The sequence below is a fragment of the Manis pentadactyla genome, chromosome 14 (genome assembly GCF_030020395.1).
Source record: "Manis pentadactyla isolate mManPen7 chromosome 14, mManPen7.hap1, whole genome shotgun sequence".
Classification (NCBI taxonomy): domain Eukaryota; kingdom Metazoa; phylum Chordata; class Mammalia; order Pholidota; family Manidae; genus Manis; species Manis pentadactyla.
Genome location: NC_080032.1, coordinates 67,009,188 through 67,034,393, shown reverse-complemented (window position 1 = coordinate 67,034,393; position 25,206 = coordinate 67,009,188). Strand labels below are relative to the sequence as shown.

At 46.5% G+C, this 25,206-nt stretch overlaps 1 protein-coding gene across 2 annotated transcripts in view; it reads left to right on the top strand.

The window, feature by feature from the left end:
* The window catches only part of LOC130680517 (uncharacterized), a 634,026-nt gene extending 627,133 nt beyond the window's left edge, over positions 1 to 6,893 (top strand). The window contains exons 3-5 of one of the 2 annotated variants that reach the window (XM_057491208.1): positions 5,660 to 5,716; positions 6,180 to 6,240; positions 6,510 to 6,893. In XM_057491208.1, the coding sequence (XP_057347191.1) occupies positions 5,660 to 5,716; positions 6,180 to 6,240; positions 6,510 to 6,705 (314 nt within the window). In that variant the 3' untranslated portion in view covers positions 6,706 to 6,893. The remainder of the gene's footprint in view (positions 1 to 5,659; positions 5,717 to 6,179; positions 6,241 to 6,509) is intronic. The other variant, XM_057491210.1, reaches the window with a different exon arrangement.
* The last annotated feature ends 18,313 nt before the right edge of the window (positions 6,894 to 25,206 follow it).

Below are 25,206 nucleotides of genomic sequence, written 5' to 3'. Positions count from 1 at the left end.
TAGCTGAAAAAATCTATTTATTTTATTCATTATGAAATAACTGAGTTCTGATAAAGTGCTGTGATATTTTTCTAAGGTATTAGCTGCTGTTAAATATTTGTCATATAATTACTGATTAAATAAGCCATCTGTATTCTGATGTGGCACATGTTGCATTTTTTCAGAAAGGGTACCGGATTTTCTTCTGCATTTAATCCAGCGGTGTTTAAGCGCTGGGTATCTGGTCAATACACTGGAGGTATGTAAAGGTGTTGCTGACACATCCACTCACTGTACACTCCTCTGTACAGAATATTTTCAACCACAGTGTTACTAGCATTTGAAAGGCATTTAGCACCTAGACCACTCTTGATGTTATTCGTGACTCTTGGGGAACCTCAGGGGAGTGATGGGAAAGGAGAATGATATTTATGATGAAAAATGAGATTTTATTGTAGAAGATATTAGAAGTAAAACCTGAGTAATTGGCCAAGACGCAGTAAGTTTAGCTGAAAGGAGAAGGAAATCTCAAAACTGAGATTTATAAACTTGGATGTGGCGATTGCCACCACTGTAACCATCATATCAGTGTCACGAGTTGGACATTGACCATCACAGCCAATAACATCAACTTCAGAGTCATGACTGGGCTTTTCTCAGAAGGAAGGACGAATGAAAAGACATATAACAATGTGAAATAATATGAATTAAAATTAATAATACAAATTAAGAATCTTTAATGGAGTGAGAATGACAAATAATAACATAAGGATGAAAAAAATCACTAATGCAAGTCATATATAGACTATTAAATGTTATAATCATGTTCCAAACATGAGTTTCTTGGAAATATCTTCTCAAGGGGATCTATTCAGGTAGCATATTTAGTAAAAAGAAATAATAGGCAAGTAAATGCCTATATGAGCACCTGTCATACCGCCTATTTTAATAAAACAGACTGTTCTTTTCAATCTTGAACTTCACAAGAAAATAAAATATGATAGGATGAGGTTATTAGAAAGCACATTCAGACATTTAATATTAGAGAAACAGAAATCTTCATATTTGAGAAGCATAAATTTTTGTTAGGGAAACGGGAAGCTACACTGTGATAAAGATAATTCTTGAAATATGTGAACAAAACAGCCATGATTTGTAGAACATATTGAAAGAAGCAATTCATTCCTAGCAATCAGTAGCAAAAACCCTACATTAGAGTATTTATATATTAGCCATTTTGAGAGGCTGTGCAATAAATGTGTCAGACTATAAATGGCCTGGAGAGGTGAGAACCTGTCAAGGATTATTTTCACAGGCCAAAATGTTGTGACCCGAGTGGGTACTCAAATTGGAATAAGTAACACTATTGCTCAGAAAAGGGCAGACAGTATGAGTTACTACTGATGGCTCCAAGAGCAGATCAAATAGCTGATGGAATCAGCCTGCTAGGAGTGGGTGGGCGCAGTGCCCTGGGCACTGGAGTCCCTCCTCCGCCAGAAAACAATAGGATCAACTTGGGCAGGAGTCACAAGTCTGGCATGCAATGGGAAGTAGCCTCTGAATCAGAAACAGAGTCCTCTACTTTGTGCTGGTCTGTGGCGTGTCATCACGTCCCATCATGATGGATCCAGGCAGCCATGGTAGCAGTCGGACAGGGCAGATTCAATGAACAACCTGATTCTGATCAGAAAATGTGGGCACTTACATGAGAAACAGTTAAATCAGTAGCTGTAAATTCTGTCTACAGTTTATGACGCAGAGGAGGATAGGTTCCCAAGGGTAGGCCACACGGGTGGGCCGCTGGCAACAATCCATTCATGAGTTAATAAAAAACACAGAGATTCAGCCAGAGGGATCCTGCCTGGAGCGATGAGAATGGCTCTGCGTGCTGCCCATTAAGTGTAGCGACCACACCTGCTCTCCTTCTGCATGGACAGCTCTGCACCAGAACAGGGACATTGGGATCAGGTTTCAAGTGGCATCAGTTGGGGGTCCTCTGTGACTTAAGAGGGCCACCAGCCCATCACTCTTCTTCAGTGATGGAGTTGGGACTAAAGTTTGCACCAAAGGCGTAGGTGCCACTTTCTCAGGAAAGACAAGACGCCGCCGGATCCAAGCTCTCTGTGTCCTTGAGTGTAACATCCCACTTGGTGAGGGAACGTGTGTCCTTCTCACGCTGGCTCCATTGAGTCCACATTGCAACACCCCAACATAGGAATGTCAGGCCAAGGAGTCACAAGGCCCCATGGGTCAAGTGTTCTGTTTTTACAAGAAAACTTGATTTAGAGCAAATTAATAGCTGCCTTTCAGAAGGAATGTGAAAGGTAGTTAGTTGTGTTAGGGAGGCAACAGGTCTGCATCCCTGAGGGGCACCAATCATCACCTGGAGGAAACTGTGCTTCTAAGGGATTATTGAGGTCTTGAGGCCACAGAGACAGAATGCTACAACTTGCTGGACTGCTTCCATAACCACTCAAAGAAGGCTGATTTGCAAGTTAATGCACCAAGCACAATGCCTAGACTCTCCCACACCCAAGAAGATGTTGGGCCTCCTTGTGGGAGGTGGGAAGAGAGGGCAGTGTTTCTTTGATGTCTCGATTAAGTATCATGAATCATACCATGTTGTCCCAAGAAACTTTACTCGGAGAGCAGATTCCTGGGTTTTGTGGATGTTTATAAGCATCCCTGACACACACACACACACACACACACATACACACACACACACACACACACACACACACACATTGGTAGAGGTACAGTAACACGGCAGCCAGCCCCACTGAGGCCAAAGCTTCTGACTTTCCAACCAACAGAGCATCCATCTTCTATATAGGGAATTCTTCAGACGGTGGTGGGTGGAGATATTCCCTCTAAAACCTGATCATCCCACACACACTGTCCAGTGGCAAATGCCAGGGAGTTTCTCCCTCTAGCACTGCTCTCTTCCAATCAAAGCAGTCCTTCCGGCACTGATGGGATGGACAAGGACAAGCCTATAATACATCAAGTCCTACTATACTTTCAAATGTAGAAGCAATAAAAGCAGTACATTGAATTGGCCCAAAAGATCTTGTTCACATTGCTTTCCCACTCTGAACCTTGCCAAATCCAACAGCTGAGTCTAGAATCCATGAGATTCGGTTTAATGAAAACAAGGGTAACTGTATCAAACAGAGCCTTATTACATATGATGTGATAGGCAATAATTTATAACAAAAGAGAATATTCTATTTGGTTTCTATGTTAGACAATTTTATAAAGAATTTCTTTTTTTTTTAGTGGGGCACAGATATTTGCTAAATCTCTATCAAACTATAGCCACTGATTTTAAACGAACTCTGAATATTTGAATATTTATGTTCAGATTCATGCAGGAATCCTCAACAAGTAGGCATTTGCTCTGGTTATGCACATGTATGGGAGTTTTTGTACTATTTCACATATCTTTAAAATTTTTCTTTTGATTTGGTTTGGTGTTATATTAGAATAGAAAGAAATTTGCTTAAATTAGTATTATAAATTTAGCAGAAAATACTTTCAAGTGGTACAAATTATTTTTAAAAAAAAATAAAAGAAGAAATGGAAGCAGAGACATAGAAGTGAGTGTGAAAAATCTAAAAGCATAGAACTGAATATTTTAATAAAGCATATTTTTCATAACTCAAACTACATTTCTGCTAAAGCTAAAGGACCTGGGCTGTAGCTAAGGAGTGCTTGGCAGAATTTCTGGTGATCTGGATTTTAAGTACCTTTGATAGAACTAAGGTGGTGCTTAGAGAACTATGTTCTTCAGCACAAAAATGTCTTAATGACTGTAAACTATGTCACTACACTAAGGTTATACAACATTTTCTGAATATATGACAAAGATTTATGCACCATAGGAGTCACCAGTGGAACAATAATGAGATTAACAATTCTATATGAAACTGTGGACAGTTCCCTTCTCTTTGTTCCAATCCTTCTTAAAAAGTGATCCGTAGAGCGTGTACCTCAGTGTCACCTACTGTACTTGCTTCAACAAGTCCCAGACTTATTTGTTGGCAATTTCTGTGAGAGAGCATAATCTGAATCTTGAGTAGGCACCACAGGAAATTCTTGAGAATAAAGTTGAACAGCACTCCTCTGTTTCCAGAAACTCGATCTGTGTTCAGTTAATTTAAATATAATTTTCTAACATAAGACCATCCAAGCTTATCAGAAAAGTACAAGGTCAGTTACAGAAGGAACAACAAATACTTGCGTCAACACCCTGCCTTTGCTGCTAGGTGCTGTTACCTTGTTCTGCTCCTTCTGTGGAACCCTTTGCTGACTGGAGACCTTTCACGGGTTCTAAACTCACGTGGCTGCTTTCATTCTCTTCTCGCCTTCCTCCACCTTCTGCTCTACTTCCCGATTCTCACCGTCACTTGCTGCTCCTAAGACCTGGTTCTCACACAAGATTCAAATCGTGCAGATACCCAGAATGTTGAGATTTTTGTCCTCTACCAAACCAAGGCAAATATCAGTATGCAGGAAACAAAAACAACGGGTTGAAATCCATGAAGATGGTGGAGATGACACGATCACACGCAGAGATGTGCCCAGAAAAAGAGCTGCCAGAAGAAGTCCTATATCACGAAGACAAAATACTGATCAAGCCCAACACTTTGGACGAGAATGACAGTGAGTTCCTAGAGGAAGTTTCTCTTTCATTGCATCGAATAGATATCCAAGTCTAATTTTGTAAACAGAAGTACATTTTAAAAATCATTTTAGTAATGCTATGTCAAAACAACAAAAAAGGGCTATGATTAAATTATGAATTCAAAATTCCTGGGGTCTAACTTTACTCCTTTGAGCTCTTCCTTCTATTACTCCCCTTCTTCGCAAGTGATCCATCCTCACCAACACCATCTAAAAAATATGGAAACATCAGGAAGGTAAGGAAACCTTGGCCCAGACCCAACAGAATGTGGTTCTCTCTTTTCTCTCTTTACTTCTGCTTTTTGGAGTCAGCTGTAGAGGCTCCTGGGATGGGAAAGAAGAGATCATCTCTTCATCTCTTCTCAGGAAAGAATACAAGATCCTCCTTCTAGGCATAAGCCAGGCCAGGCACGAGTTCCGGCAGGAGGATCTAGCCAAAGATCCTAGACAGGGGCCAGGTGGCTAAAGGGCTCCAGGAAAATCCCATACCCAGTGGCCGGCAGCTGGGGCCCAGATTCTAAGAATCTGATGTCTGCAGGAGGACAGGCCCCTGAGCACTGATTTACCAGCTGCCTTCCTGGGGCAAGGGTCTAGGGCGAGGCTTTGTCCAGGCTGACCCGAGGGCAGTGCTGAGCCCGCAGTGCCTCTGAGAAGAGGCTGCAGTGGGGCGTTGGCCTCGGGAGGCACAGTGCGGCCTGACAGAGCTCAGAGGGGCCTGTAGGTCTGAGCACATGTGTGTTTCTTGAGCAGAGAAATACACTGACACAAGAAAGCCAGGGCGGGTCCCACACAGAAAATCCTTCTTTACATTTTTCAAAGAAGGAAAAGGGAAAATGTTCTTATCTATGTTAAAAATGAGTACAAGGACAGGACACCTCGGGGCCTGTTAGGTAAATGTAGGAAGTCCTGTGTATAGACACCAAGCCTCTGCAGCTTGTCTATGGAGGTGAGTGAGACTTGGTCCAAGCCTGTCATGTTTTTGGTCCCTTAGCATCACTTGGAGCCAAAGAAAAGAAAAAGTATAAAAAAAGCAGTGGATCTCTGAAAGGTGAGCTTCTGTCAGCCGGCCCTGCCCACCCGAGTCAGCCTGTCTCTCCCGCTGGAGGGCCCAGCTACACGACGCCCCTGAGGATGGTGTTGCCCAGCATGGACGCGGTGGGCTGGAGTGGACCAAGAGTGTCCGGATTGGGAAGGGGGGACTCCAGGTCCACGTGTGGGCGTTTACCTGCCCTCAGGTGCCTCTGTGAGGTGGCCCTTGCCATGTCTCCCCCAGAAAATGGCTGTGAGGGCCGCAGCAGGCAATGAATGTCGAAGCACTTTGCAAATGGCAAAGCGTTCCCAGTCACGAGTCTTGCCATCGCCATCAGGGATCCTATGGCCTTGGACTCTGAGGCTTGGGCTCCAGGCTCTAACCTCCCCAATGTCTCCCCTAAAGGGATGTAGCCCTCAGTCTCCTATAAGACACCTAGGTCCCTGCCTTCCCCACGATGACCCCGTCTTCCACTTTCCAGCTTGCAGAGAATTCCTTCGTGACCTGGGAGAGATTAAGGACCTGTTACTTCTTCTGAGAAGGTAAAGAATCTTCCTTTCTCCTCTGGGTCCTCCTTCCTCCCAGAGCCTTATGACGGGACTCCAGGGCTGCAGGCAGCCTGGGACTGACGTGGTGGGGGAGACATGGGGACAGGTGTGACTGCAGACCTGGGGGACAGCAGGAGCACTGTGCAGCCAGCATGGGGACCTGCAGGACCATGGGCTTCAGGCGCTCAGCCCTGCCTGGCCTGCTCGGCCCCTCCTGGCCCTGGCTGCTCCTGGCTGCAGCTCTTGCCTCCTGTCTTCTGCAGCCGTGTGAGGAGGCTCCCTGACAACGGTGACTCTCAGATGTCATCGCAAGAGCAGCCCAGTGAGGGGTCCGAAGCAGAGCCTGAGGGAGCCCAGTGGCCGTGCAGGGAGCCTGAGGACAGCACTGCTCCTGCCGTGGGCCCTTCGGCTAACTTGGCTCCTCCGGCCACACGCTCTCCACCTCTGGCCTCCAGCTGATCACCAGGCCTGCTAACGTCCAAAGTTGGTGTCCATTCAGACTCGTCCCAGAGTGACTCTCAGCCACCAGAGCCTCTCCCACGTACTCCTTCCCCTTCCCCACCAAATTCCACGGATTCAGAGCCTTGCCCTCCACCTCCGATGACCTCCTTTTTCCCACCACCAAGCTCCACTCTGACTCACACTGAGCGTGACTCAATGGCACTCCGCCTAGGCACCCTCCCATGGAGTTCGGCCCCATATGCCCACTGGCTGGCTTCTCACACCCGAGTCATCTCAGGCGTTGGACACGCAACCTCGCCCGTGCCAGCCCCTTCCAGGTGTCAGGCAGATGCCAAAACCTGGAGCCACTCGACCTCCTCACGATGCATGTCACAGCAAGAACACCTGCCCCAACACCCACCAGAGGTCTCATTCTGGGGACACCCCACAGACAAACAGGTAGAGGCTTGTAGCCCCTCATTTGTCAACCCTGACACCCAGAAGCTGCGGGACACACTAATCAGCAGGAGAACAGAGCAGAAGATGAGGAAGGAGAACGAAAAGGGAGATGGGTCAGACCACCGCCTGAATTGTTTGGGGACTGTGAAGTCCAAGGGTGAGAGCACAAAAGGCAAACCAGAGCAGCTGGCGAGTCCTGGAAAGCCCCCAGATACTAAGGATTTGGGGGACCATTTACAGCAGAAATACAAACAGTTCTTCTGGGGTATCCCCTTTCTACACAGTGAGTCGCTGGAGGCTAATGCCAGGGAATCTGGTTCCCAGCAAGAGATTTGCTCTCTTTCAATGGACACTCTCCTGCCTTACCATTCCGATTTCAGGCTACAGTAGGGCCACACATTTCACCAACTCAACCCCTGCCTCAGCCTGTGGCCCCATCCCAGCCCTTGTATCAGCTTGTGGCCCCATCCCAGGTCCTGCCTCAGCCTGCGACCCCATCCCATGTCCTGCCTCAGCCTGCGGCCCCATCCCAGGTCCTGCCTCAGCCTGCGGCCCCATCCCAGGTCCTGCCTCAGCCTGTGGCCCCATCCCAGGTCCTGCCTCAGCCTGTGGCCCCATCCCAGCCCTTGTATCAGACTGCGGCCCCATCCCAGGTCCTGCCTCAGCCTGCGGCCCCATCCCAGGTCCTGCCTCAGCCTGTGGCCCCATCCAAGCCCTTGTATCAGATTGAGGCCCCATCCCAGGTCCTGCCCTAGCCTGTGGCCCCATCCCAGCCCTTGTATCAGCCTGTTGCCCCATCCCAGTCCTTGTATCAGCCTGTGACCCCATCCCAGGTCCTGCCTCAGCCTGTGGCCCCATCCCAGCACAATCTGGAATGTCATTCTGTGGAGAAGCAGTGAGAAAGTGAGCAGAAGACCTTACCTCCTATGGTTAAAAAAGCTCAAGTCTTCAGCCCAGTGAGTCCAGTCCCAGCCCCCTCACCTACGTATGAGGAAATCTAGAACTCCGTGGAAGAGACACTACCTGATGATGGCCATGCGTCCTCAGAGGCACCTCTGACCACACAGGCGAGCAGGATGCCTTCTCAGACCTCCACGTGCGTGTCTGTGGGCAGAATGTGGCACAGCGAGATGGCCGTGAGGGCCAACAGAGCCAGCCTGGAGCTGGGCCCAGGTGCAGCCATGGCCAGCAGTGAGTCAGGTGGGGAGAGTGGAGGCTGGGCCGCAGGAGTCCCCCACTGCAGGATCACAGTGTTGGAGGGCAGCACTGGGTCCCCTTCTTCAAGTGCTGATGAAGACCAGGGGTTGGTGGTGGCTGAGGAGGCCTCTGCTTGGAAAGTCACCTTGAAATCCAGTGCGCTGGCCAACTCCCAAATTACTAATGTGGATCTGAGGAGATCAGGGACTCCAGGGACAAATAAAATCCCAACACTGCAAAGTGTAAAGGGTGTGATTCAGGATCCGGAAGAGCCACGGCCTGATGCACAGCACAGTGACTCTGAGCTCCATGAGAAGGTAGAGTCCGCGAAGCAGCCTGCGGACAGTGGCCCTGCTGAGCCTCTTCAGAGCTGCGACGCTCCTGTGCTCCCGCAGCACTCCCGGGCGTTTCTTGCCGCAGATGGTTCAGATTCTCAGTGCTCTCTGTGCAGCTTGCAGAGCACATCAACTGGGGACACATCAGCTGCGCATGTGTCAGGTGACATGATGTTGAGTAGATGGGCCTCACATCAGAGCAGCCAGGGGCTGAAGGGGTCCTGGAAACCAGAGGAGCCAGATCAGAGCCAGAGCAAGATGGCTGTCCCTGCTGGTGAGGAGGTCCAGCCAAGAAGAGCATGAAAAAAGATTAGCATAACCGTGGGCCTCCCAGGACAATGGGATGATAAATAAGGATAAGGAAACAGTAGAATCCTTAAGAAGCAAGTCCTGCCAGCTGGGACAGAAGGAGGAACAGGCTCCTCCAGAAAGCCACCTCACAAAAAAGAGACAGCACTTTCCGCGGGGGATTTTCTCCAGTGAACTTCCCCAGCAAAAAGGCAGGCCTCCATCAGTGACTGCCCAGAGCCAGGGACAAGACAATAGCAGATCTGCTCCAGACAGCGGGGCTGCCGAGGCTCAGGGGATCGCGACAGCCTCGTCCCCTGTGGGATGTGTCCTAGGCGAGAAAATCAAACTTCAACATGGACGTCCTCCCTCGGACTTAAATTGGCACAAAGGGCAATTCCAGGCTCCCGCAGGAGAACATGGTGCCACAGACTTCTGGTACCACAGGCTTCTCTCCTATGAAGAGCAAGGGAGGGCGACAAGAGAGAAAGCCTGCAATCTCCAGGCCACCCTGAAGGGCCACAGCAGTGCTGGCAAGAGCAGGCTGGCCAGAGACAAGGACGGCAACAGGGCCTTCTCACCCCATTAGCTATGGTGCCCAGCCAGGCCCCGCCAGCACGGGCCAAGGGCGGCAGGTGCCTCAGCCTGCACCCTCCACTGCCCAAGGCATCCTATGATTCAGAGAGATGTGCCATCTGTTCAGCGGGAGCGGGGTTTCATGTGTTTCCTGGGACAACTTTTCTTCAAGAAAAGATCCATATAGTGTGAAGAAAACTTGGTTTTCCTTACGTCAGCACATCCCCTTAGTGCTGATGGATTCTTCCTACCACAACTTCCATCATTTCCCAAAATACATGCCTTTCTCTCAGGAGAGGTGGTGGCTTCTGTCTGTGCCCTGCTGGGGGAAGGGAAGGAGTCAGGGTCCGCTCTTCACACGCAGCCACCGTGGCTTCCCGAGAGGTGGAAAGGGAGGTTGAGGATGCCTGTGGTGTGGCATGCCCACCTGCACCCCTTGCCCTCGATGCACCTTAGGTTTCCATGAGAGCCCCATTACAAATCAAAAGCATCTGGACATGACAAGATGACGAAAACTTGTAAGACGCCCCCCAACCCCAGGATCTGGCTCAGCCGGCCCTGCTGCTTGCTCTTGGGCAGCTGTGAGGGAGATATTTACAGAGGCTGAAATTCCCCTCAGGCTCCAGAAAGTATCTGAAAAGTTCCCCGCAGGCGCAGGGGTGTCCGGGGCAGTGCTTGCCTGAGAGCAGAGGCGCAGGAGACCTCCCCCACCCGGAGCTCCGGGTGGGGAGTAGCTGACACCTGCCGGGCAGCCCCTTCTGTCCTGATGAAGCCGGGGTTGCGGTGGGCTCGGGTCCCTCTAGCTCAGCATCCCCTCCCTCCACCCTTCTCCCACTCAGGAGCAGCAGGAAGAGGATGCAGTCCCGGCTCTGAGGGTGTGCGGGTGGGGTGCACAGAGGTCCTGAGGGATGGGCCACACCTTCCCTTCTGGGGAATCAGGGATCAAGGCTGTTGTGGCTTGTGCACAGTCACCATCAGAAGGTGGACCCTGAACCTTTCGGGGACAGGGGAGGATGGTAGCAAAATGGCACGCTGCACCCCACAACGGTGCAGGGACCGAGGAGCCCTGGAGACCCACCGCCATCACAAGCCCAGAGGGGAGGAGCAGCTCAGGGCCCATGGCTCCCGCATGGTGGCCCGCCCTGGGGTCTCCACCCACACCAGCTCACAGAGCCCAGGAGCTGCCTCGGGGACCTATGACAGAGGACCAGGCTCACACAGGCAGGGAAGCTTGACTTTCCCACAATATACTGAATAAACCTGCACAGGGCTGGGCTCCTTGAGACTGACTCAGGGTCTCTGACATTTACGTCCACACGTGGCCATAAAGAAGGCTCCCAGGGGGATTTTAAAGAGTAAGGGACGGGCCTGGGGTCCCACAGCAACACTCGCCTGGCTCCCAGCGCTGCCCAGCCCAGGGCTCGGAGGGGGAAGAGGCCAACACACAGGATCTGTCACACAACGGGCTGGAAGTGACCTGTCCAGAATGAGGGCGCAGTCCAGGATGGCCCACTGTGCGCTGTGCTCCAGCCTACACCCCTCCACCCTGGCCGGTCCCCATGGGAAAGCGGGAGCGATGTGAACTTTCCGCCACATGCAGCGCACACAGTAGGCCAGCTACAGGGCCACTTCTGGGGGTGAGTCCTGCTCCGGGAGCCCTGATGCAGGGACCATGGACGGCCCTGCCCCGTGCCTGTCAGGACACCACACCCCCATTTGGGCCGGAGTGGAGGAGTCAAATGGGTGCAGACGCTTGTGCCGCATTGTCCCCTGGATCCACATCTGCCTCTGCGCGCAGCTCCCCGGCTCCTCCAGGGGCCCCTGTGAGAGCCCAGCCAGGGCCTGTGGGACTGGGATCCCGGGCAGAGAGACCCCACCTCGGGACAGGGGAGGGGCACAGAGGGGACCCCAAGGCTCGGGACAGCTGGGCCCTCTCACGGGCCCCTAGAGGTGCGTTCTGGGAATGGGGTATAGGGGACCAACACCCTTGCAGGTTAAGTGCCAAAGATGGGGCTGAAGGAACAGCAGGAAACAGGGTAGACAAGCCCCTGTGCTCTTCTCCTGTCATGACTGCGGTAAGGTCAGCAATGGAGACCCCCACAGACACCATTTCCAGCCCTCCCAGACACTCCCAGATCATCAGAGACCCTCTTTTCCAGACGCACACAGGGTGCCGTCCAGCCCCTCACATGACATCAAAGTGAACTTACTTCACAGTCCTACACACAGAACCTCTAAGGAATAATCACAGATCCCTGTGTGCCCTCCCAGACCCTAATAATCCCTCCCAGAACCACACAGGCCTTCACAGAGACACTCACAGACCCAAACAGAACCTCACAGAGACCCCCAAGGCACTCACAGGTACCCTCAGAGACCTTCACAAACCCTGAAAGACCATAAAAGAACAACACAGACCTTCTCCGTGACCATCAAAGACCCTTATAGGGACCCTCACAGTGACACCAACTGAGCCGCACAGACCCTCACAGAACCTCAGAGACCCTCACTGGGACACTCTCAGAGACCCTCACAGAACATCAAGCCCTTCACAGACACCAAGACACACCCACCCATACATTGGCCCTCACAGACCTTCACAGGGACAGTCACAGACCCACACAGATCCTCACAGAACCAAACACACATTCATATGGACACGCAAAGACCTCTCAGACCAGACACTCAAGGACCCACACAGACCATCAAAGACTGTCACACTCACTGAGGAAACCTCAAATACCCCCACAGTCCCTCACAGAGACCCTAAGTGACACTAACTGAACCTCAGAGCGACCAGTAGAGATCCTCAGAGACTCGTGCACCCTTCCAAGGAACCTTAAAGTCCCTCACAAAGTCCGTCACACACATGCTCAGACTCTCAGCGGGATCCAAACGTACCCTCCCCGAACCTGACACACCCTCACGGGAACCCTCACACAGCCTCACAGAGATTCTGACTGAGCTCCACATACCTTCACAGGCCCCCACACAGCCTCACAGAACCTCAGAGACCCTCACACACCCTCCACAGACCTTCGGAGATGCTCACAGGCACGCTACTCACAGCGAGTTACAAAGAGCCTCTCTGACACACACAGGGAACCTCCCAGACCATCCCAGACCTCAAAATGGCCTTCAAAGAGACCCTCACACACCTTCACAATGACCCCCACACAACCCCACAGGGACCCTTACCCAACAGCACGGACCCTCACAGAGACCCTCACTCACCGTCACAGTGCCCCTTGAGAAACTCACAGGGAGGCTCACAGACCCTCGCAGAACATCACAGACCCTCCTACAGACCTCCACAACCCCCACAGTCCCTCATGGACCCACATAGAGACCCAGACAGACCCTCACAGACCTTCACACAACCTCAGAGACCCTGACAGACCCACACAAACACACCCTGGAACCCTCAATACCCTCAGGCACCCTCACAGACACTCACAGACACACACAGGCACTTACAGACCCACCCAGACCATCCCAGGAACCACCACACACCCTCAGAAACCACAAACACCAACACACACCCTCTCAGTAACCCTGACAGACCCTCACAGAGGACTTCTATGGGACCATCAGAGTCCCACACAGAGGCCCTCACAGACTTAATCACCCTCACAGGGACCCTCCCACAACCTCACATCTTCTATCCCAGGCCATCCCAGATACGCAAAGACCCTCACAGACTAACACAGACCTGTACAGTCCGACAGAGAACCATGCAGACACGCACAGGGATGCTTGCAGGCCCTCAAGACACACAAACACCAGCACAGATCCTCATAGACTTTCAGAGAAACCCACACAGTGACACTAACAGAACCCCAGACTCACACAGGTCCTCACAGAAACCCTCACAGACCCAAACACAGACTCACACAGACCCTCACACACACTCACTGTGACCCTCACAGACCATTACAGACATGTACATGGACACACAGAAAACCCGCATGGGGACCTCCGCAGACTGTCACAGACACATATAGGGACTTTTATAGTCACTGAGAGACCCTCACCAAAACTCCAAAACCCTCAAAGAGACTCTCAAAGGCCCTCATTGACACCCTGAAAGACCCTCACAGAGACCCTGAAAGACCCTCACAGGGACCTACAAAGACCATAACAGACACACACACAGGGTTACTCATGGATTCTCACCCTCAAAAAGACACTCACAGTGATACTAAGAGACCCTCAAACACTCTCATGTGGGTCCTGACGTACCCACACAAGCCCCAAGACAGACTCTCACAGAGCCACATAGCACCTCACACGGACCCTCACAGGGAACCTTATGGAACCTCACAGGGAAACTCTGAGACCTTCAGAAACCCTCACAGGGTCTGTCAAAGCGGCTCTCACACACCTTCCCAGAACCTCACAGAGACACTCACATACCCGCAAACACACCCTGAAAGACCCTGAGGGACACTAACTGGGACCAAGACAGACCCTCACAGGGACCCTCACAGAGACCATGACAGATCCTCACAACCCTCAACAACCCTCACAGAGTATGTGAGACCATATCTAACAGACCCTCACAGACACGCGCAGCCCCTCAGCGGCATCCAAACTTAGCCTCCCAGCACCTCGGACCTCCCCTGGGTCCCTCACACTGCCTCACTCTGCATTCCTCAGATACTCCAGACCCCCATGACTCTCCCAGACCCTCAGGGGGACCCTCCCAGAGACCCTCCTGGACCATCCCTGGGTCCCTCACTGACCCTCAGAGACCCACACAGACATGCTCACACAGCACTCACACTCCCACCCAGACCCTCAGTGACACTCTAATATTCCCCAAGGTTTAATTTATACACTCCAGTAGGTCATTCATTATTGGGAGATGAAGGTCATTCTTCCTTCCCTACCTTGAATATTACTCTAGCTTGAGTGTCACCATTATGCCTGATAACAAGATCAGTGGAGTCTAGTGTAGCTCAAGTGGAATTTTCTTGATTTCTTAGGGGACCACTTTGGGTTCTCTCGGAAACAGAGGCCAATGTGGAATCAGACACGTGAGTGATTTGCGAGGGAAACACCTGTGGAGGAGAAAGAAATGAAGGCGCAGGAGCAGGTGCGGAAGCATTCTGACTCAGCGCAGGCCTGACACCCGAAAGGAGAACAGGGAAGAATGAGGATGGTGGAATATGGGACGCAGACTTCAGGGCAAATCTGACAAAGTCTCAGCCAGTCCTATGGGGAGTGCCGAGCACAGGCTGCAAGCAAGGGGATCCGCACACTGGGTAGGGAGAGCCCTGCTTGTCAGTCAGCCCATCACTGGCTGCGAGTGGCCTGGGGAGAGCACGACCTCGGCACAAAGGCCGTGGAGGGCCCTAAAGACCCCAGAGGTGCAGTGCAAATATTCCCGCTCCTAAAACTCACAGCCCTAATTGCCCGCCACAGTCCTAGGATTCATACCAGTGTTACAACTCTGTGCTCTAACACAAAGACTAAAATTCAACCCCCTTCACATCTCTTCAAATTTTCTCAGCTACTGGGCTATTCCTCTACAATTGTACACCGCGCATGACCACTTACCACTCTAACAATAAGCCAAAACTCAGCATCCCTACTACTAGACTTCACTTCACAAGAAGGCATCAAAGTCCATTCACAATTTCACCTAAAAGTCTCACAGCTGGTATCAAACCAGAAAGGCCTTAGCTAACTACACTGCGTTATCCTTCCAGTAACAATTATTCCAGCCCCAATAATACTGAATTCCCTCTAGTAACCTACATGATTACCACAACACAAATCAGCAGTCCCCATGGCCTCCTCACTGGAAAACCCAGAATCCCTAGTATCTAATACATAACCCCATGCCCCAGACCATGAAACTCAAACACAACCTTTCATTCCTAATTTTTCAACACAAAATATACCAATAGAATCTCCTTCAACAATGCCACAGAAGTGTCCCCAGTAGAGCCATATCAGCCATGCAAACCTCAGGGTACTCCTCAGCAGCTAGGTCTGCCGTGTATTCAAAACCAGCCAACATCACTGCAAGATAATTAAGAAATACTATTAAAGCTAAGAAAGAGCCACTAAATTAATTACAAATCTGTAGACAACCCTGCCGCTTAAAATCAACCCAAGCCTACCATTAACAGGAGAAGGTTTTGAAGAAAAATCTGAAAAACTCATTTCAAAGATCGTGCTTGAAATAAACACAATGTATACCATCATGATTCCCACATCATGTTGATCCACAGACAACAGCATAAAAAATTATCATTGTAATTCAACTCTAAGAACTTCATGACCAACATGTGAAAATTTCACCCCTAGTCCAAACTATTAACAACTCATTCACTGACCTACCCTCCCCATCTACTACCTCAGCATGATGAAACTTCGGCTCACTCTGAGGGATCTGCTTCATTCCACAAATCTTACCAGGCCTCTTTCTGGCAAATGCCCTAAACACCAGATACACTAAATGCATTCTCGTCGGTAACACACATCAGCCGGGGTGTCCAGTAATGGGTGAATCGCTCGATACATGCATGATTACGGGGCACACGTAGTTTTCATCTGCTTATTTATGCACATTAGGCGAGGCTTAGATTATGGATCCTAAGCACATAATAGCACTTCAAACATTGGGAGCATCTTATTATTTACAGTAATAGGAACAGCATTCCTGAGAATAAATGTCACACCTGATCAACAGCATACGGTGAGAACACAAGTCTTTCTGAGGGCCAACAGCCATTACCAGCATCCTTTCAGCTGTCTCGCATGTTGGCACAAATCTACTAGAACGGCTCTGGGGCAGCTTTGCAGCAGACAAGGCTGCCCTCACCTGAACCTTGGCCTTCATTTTATCCTTCCCTTTACCATTCTGGGCATAGTAACATTCCTTGTATTTCTACATGAAACCAGATCCAACAATCCAACAGGAATCACACTGAACTCAGATGAAATTCCTTCCACAATCATGTCCCTCTTCTCACTGTGGGCCCACTGACAGTGGGGAAGCTAAACCGAATTATATCTGGCACCCAGTTCTCACTTCAGGACCATCTCTTTCAGAATCACTCATTTGTTCCTTTTAAGTAAGATATCTCAGTGGATTAGTGACTAATCAACCCAGGCTCACACAAAACCATGCTGTCATTTCTCTGGTATTTTTTAGTTTGAGGGATGCTTGGACTCACGTCTGTCTGAGGCTCAAACTCAAGCACAAGCACATAACTTGTAGCTAAACTTTAATTGAACTGTGAATTGTACATATAAACCTTCAGGTGTTATTCAGTCAATGTCTACAGGACAGACAGAATTTATTTAAAAAATATGGATATTCTAGACATAGACATAAATGTAGTTGTATGTATATGAGAAAGCATAAGAATAGATGTAGACATACATGTACTGTTAATCGTGGTAGCCACCATACCGTTGTAATACTTATTCTAATAGCTATAGCTGTGCTCATTAACTTAGTTAACCTAATAAACTCCAATATAGTTAGCTTGAACCCTCCTACCCCCCAAATACACCCCACATCTATTAAATATCTTGTCAAACCCCCCAAACAAGGATGAGCACATGGAAGCACTAAACATGCTCTTAGTAACCAGTATCAAGCCCGAAAACCCTGAGATTCAATTCCAGGCCTACTCTCTGCCTATCGGCAAAATGCTTAGGGATCCAGATACATATGAGTAAGGAAGGGCCTTTATAACAAGCTGCACTTTATGAAATTCAACTGGAATGGTGTGATTAAAGTGAATAAGACTGTTAGATCAAATCACTATGGTTTAACTTTTATATAGATTCTTAATATAAACTGGTTCCCCCCATATGCCCCACAAAACTCAGGTTCATGTAGTTTTCCAACAAAGCAAGCCACAGAAAATGCCTAGACTAGCAGACCTGCTCCATGAACAAATAGATTTAGTCCCAGCTTTTCTATTAGTTTTTAACAAAATTACACTTCCAAGTATCTGCCCTCTGGTGAGAAAGGACTCTAAATCAACTAGCCTGAAGATTGAAAGGAGTGGGTAGCCAATACGCTTTCTAAGGCAGCTCACGACACCTTGCTTAACACCCTCCTATGGGAAACAGCACTGAGAAAATTTAAGCCATCAACAATTGTTCGACTTAGTTACCAAGGTTTCATAAATTTCATGCCAACCACCACAGTCATATGATTAACCCAAGTTTATAGAAAAGCGGCATAAAGACTGTTAAAGTGAATTTATTTAAATAAGGTTAAGCACTAAAAAGGCATAACCAAGGTAAAAATTCACAACAAAAGTACCCTTAGTAAACTGATACAAGGTAGCAAAGATCAAACTGGGATTAGATGCCCCACTGTGATTAGCCCTAAACCTAAATGATTCTGTATAACAAAATTATTCACCAGAGTACAACTACCAACAGCTTAAAAGTCAAAGGAATTGGCAGTGCTTTATATCTTCCTAGAGGAACCTGTTCTGATTCCTCACCAGCCCATGCTAACACAGCCTGTATCCTGCCATCTCAGCAAACCCCAAAAGGAAGCACAGTGAGCCCACATAAGAGTCATAAATACATTAGGGCAACGTGTAGCCTATGGGACCAGAAGCAGTGGGCTACATTTTCTTATAGAAGAACACAATAAAACATATGTCCTTGTGATAGTTAAGAACCAAAGGAGTGCACATATGATATTGTACATGATAAACCCTAAAGAGCCCACTCCAAAACTACTAGGTCTAATATCTGAATTTAGCAAAGTTGTAGGATATACAATTAATACACAGAAATCTGTTGCATTCCTATACTCTAATGATGAACTAGCAGAAAGAGAAATCTGGAAAACAATTCCATTCACAATTGCATCAAAAGAATAAAATCCCTAGGAATAAGCCTAACCAAGGAAGTGAAAGACCTATATATACCCTGAAAACTACAAGACACACATGAGAGTAGTTAAAGAAGATACCAATAAATGGAAACACATCCCATGCTCATGGATAGGAAGAATTAATATTGTCAAAATGGCCATCCTGCCTAAAGCAATCTACAGATTCAATGCAATCCCTACCAAAATATCAACAACATTCTTCAGCAAGCTAAAGCAAATAGTTCTAAAATTCATATGGAGCGACAAAAGACCCCAAATAGCCTAAGCAATCCTGAGGAGGAAGGATACAGTAGGGGGGATTATCTTCCCCGACTTCAAGCTCTACTACAAAGCCAAGGTAATCAAGACAATTTGGTACTGGCACAAGAACAGACCCACAGACCAATGGAACAGACTAGAGATCCCAGATATAAACCCAAGAATATATATATATATGGTCAGTTAATATACGATAAAGGAGCCATGGATATACAATGGGGAAATGACAGCCTCTTCAACAATTAGTGTTGGCAGAAACTGGACAGCTACATGCAAGAGAATGAAACCAGATTATTGTCTAACCCCATATATGCAAGTAAAATTGAAATGGATCAAAGACCTGAATTTAAGTCATGAAACCATAAAACTCTTAGAAGAAAACATAGGCAAAAATCTCTTGAATATAAACATGAGCAACTTTTCCCTGAAAGCATCTCCTTGGGCATGGGAAACAAAATAAAAAATGAACAAGTGGGACTACATCAAGCTAAAAAGCTTCTGTACAGCAAAGGACACCACTCAGGCAAAAAAAAAAAAAGCGTCCTACACTATGGGAGAATATATTTTTAAATGACATATGTGACAAGCGGTTAACATCCAAAATATATAAAGAACTCACATGCCTCAACACCCAAAAAGCAAATGACCCAATTAACAAATGGGTGGAGGATATGAACAGACACTTCTCTGAAGAAGAAATTCATATGGCCAACAGGCACTTGAAAAGATGCTCCACATTGCTAATTGTCAGGGAAACTCAAATTAAAACCACAATGAGATATCACCTCACACCAGTTAGGATGGCCAACATCAAAAACACTAGGAACAACAAATGCTGGCGAGGATGCGGGGAAAGGGGAACCCTCCTGCATTGCTGGTGGGAATGTAAACTTGTTAAACCACTATAGGAAGCAGTATGGAGGTTCCTCAAAAAACTAAAAATAGAAACATCATTTCACCCAGGAATTCTACTCCTAGAATTTACCCAAAGAAAACAACTTCTTAAATTCAAAAAGACATATGCACCCCTATGTTTATCGCAGCACTATTTACAACAGCCAAGCTATGGAAGCAACCTAAGTGTCCATCAGTAGATGAATGGATAAAGAAGAGGTGGTACATATATACAATGGAATACTATTCAAACATAAGAAAGAAACAAATTGTACCACTTGCAACAACATGGATGGAGCTACAGGGTGCTATGCTCAGTGAAATAAGTCAGGCAGAGAAAGACAAATACCAAATGATATCCCTCATTTGTGGAGTATAACAACAAAGCAAACTGAAGGAACAAAATAGCAGCAGACTCACAGACTCCAAAAAGGGACTAGCGGTAAACAAATGAGAGGGGTGTGGGAGATTGGGTATGGAGGGAGGGAGAAGGGGATTGGGGGTATTATGATTAGTGCACATAGTGTGTGGGGGTCACAGGGAAGAGAGTTTAGCACAGAGAAGACAAGCAGGGACTCTGTGGCATCTTACTACGCTGAATGACACTGACTGCAATTGGGTATGGGGTGGGGACTCGATCATATGGGTGAACATAGTAACCAGATTGTTTTTCTTGCGAAACCTTCATAAGAGTGTATTTCAATGATACCTTAATAAGAAAAGAAAAAAAGACATAATTGCTGAGAACATCAGAGTGCCTTATCCACCTGAGAAAAGAAAAGAAAATGGATATACATAAGATCCATTTATGTACTTACTTAAAAAAAAAGCCTGCCTTTCATGTGTGCTTAATTAGACAATTCATTAATTTATTCTGATTCAAGAGTATTGCTTTTTATTATTTTGGGAAGGAAATGTGGCAAAAATACTTCCATAGTAATTTTGCATTGAATTCTTGGGACATTTTCCAGCGATCTTTGCAAACTTCTTACAATAAATACAAATATTTTCTGAATCTGAATTTTTCTTCCTGTTCATTCAGAAGTTTGGTTAATAAAGCTCTCGCTGGAGTGTAGCACAATAGCTCCCTACGGCTCTCTTTCCAATGCTCAAGTAATTTTTCTCCTTCCTATAAAAAGAATGACATTATGTCTTCAAAATGTTAGGACTCTGAAAGAAAGACAAGTCATTTGATTTTAATAATTAACTAGCACATTAAGGAATACAAAATAAGAGATGGAGTTCACATTTTAGAAAACATTTCCATTGCAGAATGCAGATCAAATCTGATTTTTCCTGAATTATTTCTGTTTTTTCTCATGCTCACCGTTACTTCAGAACTAGTGTCCTGACACTTGGATCTTTTCTAAAGTATGGTTTGCTGTAGTACCCAAAGGTTCCTCCCCAAGGACATTTATGAAAGGACCACTGACCTATATGCTGGCGTAAACAGAGGGTTTTCCATGAGGCCGACTTCGAGGGAGCACAGAGAATCAGAAATATGCATGAAGGTGCAGTTTGCATGATTCAGGTCCTGCTACTTATAAAGAATAGATTTTCTTGTAAATATACAAAATGTTGTGGGGAAAGACGTGTTGCTTTATAAACTGAAACCCCAGTAATGTAATCGAGGAATGACATGACTAGTTATAATATTCTGTTTTATCTGTGGTCACCAAGAATAGAGTAGTATCAATATTTACTCCTATCCATGTCATCAAAAAGGACATGTTAGGAAAATATGCACTGTGGAAATGATTCAAATTCTATCCATACAAACAAATCTTATGACAACAAACCCATCTCTTAGGAATTCACAATCCTAAATAAGCATGAATATGTTTAATAAAATGATAACATAAATAATGTATCTTTTAGTCAATAGCTTATATTAGATCGGCATTAAGTTACATCAAAGGTATAATCTGTGGGGAAAAGTCAGCATAGAAATATTGTGAAATAGAATGAAAAATAAATGAGCTTCAAATACTGTCAGGGAAGGACTGGGCAGACTGTGGTAGTTTGGGGTAACTCAGAAATGGCATCTAGAAGTGGAACTATGTCAGAAGCCATTTACACAACTCAGGAGAAATGATTTAGTGAATAGTTTTGAGGTCAAGGAGGCCACTTGAGAAACCCATGGCTTCTACTATTGGCCAAAGGACCCAATTCAGAGGTGATCAGATGAAAAACATTGGTTTAAGACCAAAGGAGAGCAAGTCATGGAGAAGTAGTCCTGGGGGTAAAGATGCATAACCCTAGCAACTGACTGGAGCAGAAACTGAGAAACCGAGTCAGGAGCTGATGTCAAAGGAAGCCATCTTCCAGCGTGCCAGGATTAACATGGTGGACAGAGCCTCCGCTCCAGCAGCCAAGCCATGCACTGCTACCAGGACACAGCACTGTGCTGCCTCTGTTCTCACGGTCTCTGCGGCAGACCCAGCCAAATGAAGACAAACTTCTGTCTAGGCATTCCTTTCCCTTTCAGATGGATCGTCTATAACTTTGGAAAGTGCATCACAGGAGACGTTGATGAGGATGTGGAGGACATGCTAACTGAGCTCTACCAACTGGCTTTCAAACAGAAGAGATTTCAATAGATAAAAGGAATGAAGTTAAAATCACTCTTTATTAAAAAACGGAAGGAACAAACAGCAGCAGAATCACAGAACCCAAGAATGGACTAACAGTTACCAAAGGGAAAAGGACTGGGGATGATCGGTGGGAAGGGAGGGATGGGTGGTGGGAGAAGAAAGGGGGCCTTACGATTAGCATGTATAATATGGGGGGAGGCACAGGGAGGGCTGTGCAACACTGAGAAGACAAGTAGTGATTCTACAGCATCTTACTACTCTGACGGACAGTGACTGTAGTGGGGTTTGTTGGGAGGACTTGGTGAAGGGGGTAATCTAGTAAACATAATGTTCCCCATGTAATTGTAGATTAAGGATACAAAAAATAAAAAACACTATTTATTGTTTTAAAAAATCTTTCAACTACTTAGTATTTAAGTGAAAAGCTATACATTCATGTAATTTAAACCATTCCTCTTAAATTTTTACTCCTGGGTACCTTACCCAGAGGGGGAAACTGCTATAATGGTTTTTCTGTTGTATCCTTCTAAATATATATTATATATTTTACTTGCACATATAGGTATTATTCCTTTTGAGAATCTCAAATGAGAAAATATTATGTTTATCAATTGATTGCCTGTAAAAAACTCCTGACGTTCATTATAATCAAATACTATTACTTCATTCTTTCTAAAGGCTGTGTGCAATTCCACAGTATAAAGTTCATTTGCCAGGCACCAACTGATAGAGAACTGTGTCAATATATTACCTTACTATAAAAAATAGTACAGCTGATCTTTTTATGCACATTTACATATGCCTGTATTAGACTATAACTACGGGGTAGATTTCAAGAAGTACAATTGCTACCTACTAAATTGTACACTGTGAAGACCAAAAAGCATCACTCTTCTTGTATCTTTTTTGTAAACTTGTTGTTGTCTAGCTAGTACCAAATTGCCCTCCTAGGAATCATGTCAGTGTATATCCCACCGAGCACCTAAGGCAGTGTTAAATGAGGTTGAATCATTTGGACTCTACCTTTTCAGTTCATCTGCAGACATAAGCAGTTTGTCTATCTGCTTCACGCAAACTGCTTATTACAGACCTACAACAGGTGAGGGTTGTGAGGTGTGCAGCCAGGCTGCTTGGGTTCAAATCCTTGTGTCAGCACTAACCAGCTCTCTGATGTGAGCAAATAACACCTGTGTTTTTTTTGCTTGTTTTCTTATTATTTGAGTGGAATATCATTACCTCCTGTAAAGCTTTGTGAGGATGTAAACACACACAAAGCACAAAGAATTCTGTCTGCCACACACTAACCACTCAGGATATGTAATGAACAATTCATACTTAATTTCTTTAAACTGATTTTTTTTAAACCCGAGTCTAATGCTAAGCAAGAACATCTATGGTATCATAGGTGTGGTGTACTAATTATTTTAAGAGAGTTTAAATTTAATACATAACTGTGAAAGGAAAAGAATGTAAGTTTTTACTATGATATAGTTTGCAAAGTATTGTCCTAAACAATGGAGCACTTTTACCAAATACTTAACTCTGTTCCTATCTAATGGGCTAAGTAGTACCCTCTGCTGTTTCAACTTTCCTCTCTTCAACTTGCATGAGGTTGAACATTATTTCATTTATTTATAAGCCATCTTTTCTTTGTGCAAACTGCTTATTAATATCTTTCAATCTGTACACTTTTTATCTTTATCCACTGATGTGTAAAATGGCTTTATACATAAGGAAATTAACTCTGTGTCATGTATATGTGACTGCCTGTGGGGCAACTGTCTCTCTTCCTTAAAGGCATCCCATAGGTTATTGCTCAGCTCCCCCAAGGGATGCTGAAGGGTGTCTCTCTCCAGCCTAAGTCAATCTCTCTCCTCACTAACCCTCTGGATAATCCCATCTTTCTCCTCAATAATATTTTCAATATCTTGATGAAAAGAGTCCCTATAATGCCAGCTGCTACATGGCCACTTAGGGTATGTAAGCAGCCTTCTAACTCACAAAGGGCTAATTCTGCAGGTTCTGGAGTCTCCACCCTTCCCCAGTTCTGAGGAAGGCCCCACCCCTCTAGGAGGTACTGTACCCTAGACCAAGTCCCACCACAGATGGGGGGACAGTAACAGGTGAAGCTGCATCCTCTGCTGCTGCATCCATTGGGGCCTCCCCACCATCCACAGGGGGTTCCAGGCATCTCCCCACCATCTCCAGGAGCAGCCCTCCCAAAAGTCACACCCATTTGGACAGATTTTGGTTTCAGTGGTCCTGTCGACTACTGCCACTTGTAACTCTGAGAGGAAATCCTGGGGCAAAATACCTCTAAAACCAAAATCAGTCAAAGGTAGAAATAAAGTTTAAAACCCGTTTATTGCTTCCAAACTGTGGTCCAGGGCCATTTCTCTCTCCTGCTCTGGCAGAAACAACTAAGACCTCCCACCAACCTCTTACGTTCAGATAAGCCCCAGGTAATTACCTATTGATTTGGAGATGAACTACTTCTCTCCATCCAGTAGGAACTTCTGTTGATATGGAGATGCACTAAAGCTAGGTGAGAGATTCTGGAAATCCTTCAATTTTACTCACACCCCTCAAAGCCCTTTCACTGATGGAGACTGTTCCTCCACAGTCTTGGAAACTGTAGCCCTAGTGAGAACTGTGCGAGGATTAACTAAATGTGTTGGATGGCCCAGAGCGTGCAGTCAGCATGTGATGTATAGAGGACTTTTCCCAAATGGTGCATGGCATTAGTTCAAGATCAGCCAAAATGTTTGCTTTTCTTCTCACTGCTTTGTCAGGAAAAAGCTCGTTTGTCTCAGAGGAAATGAGTATCACCTAAGCTCCCCAGGACATTCTATGATCCAAGTCCCTAACTTCAAGCTATACTACAAAGCGCAAATTATCAAAACAATGTGGTAATGGCACAAGAACAGACCCATAGATCAGCAGAGCAGAATAGAGAGCCCAGAAATAAACACATACATTGATGGTTAATGTTAACATATGATAAAGGAGCCATGAATACACCATGGGGAAAAAC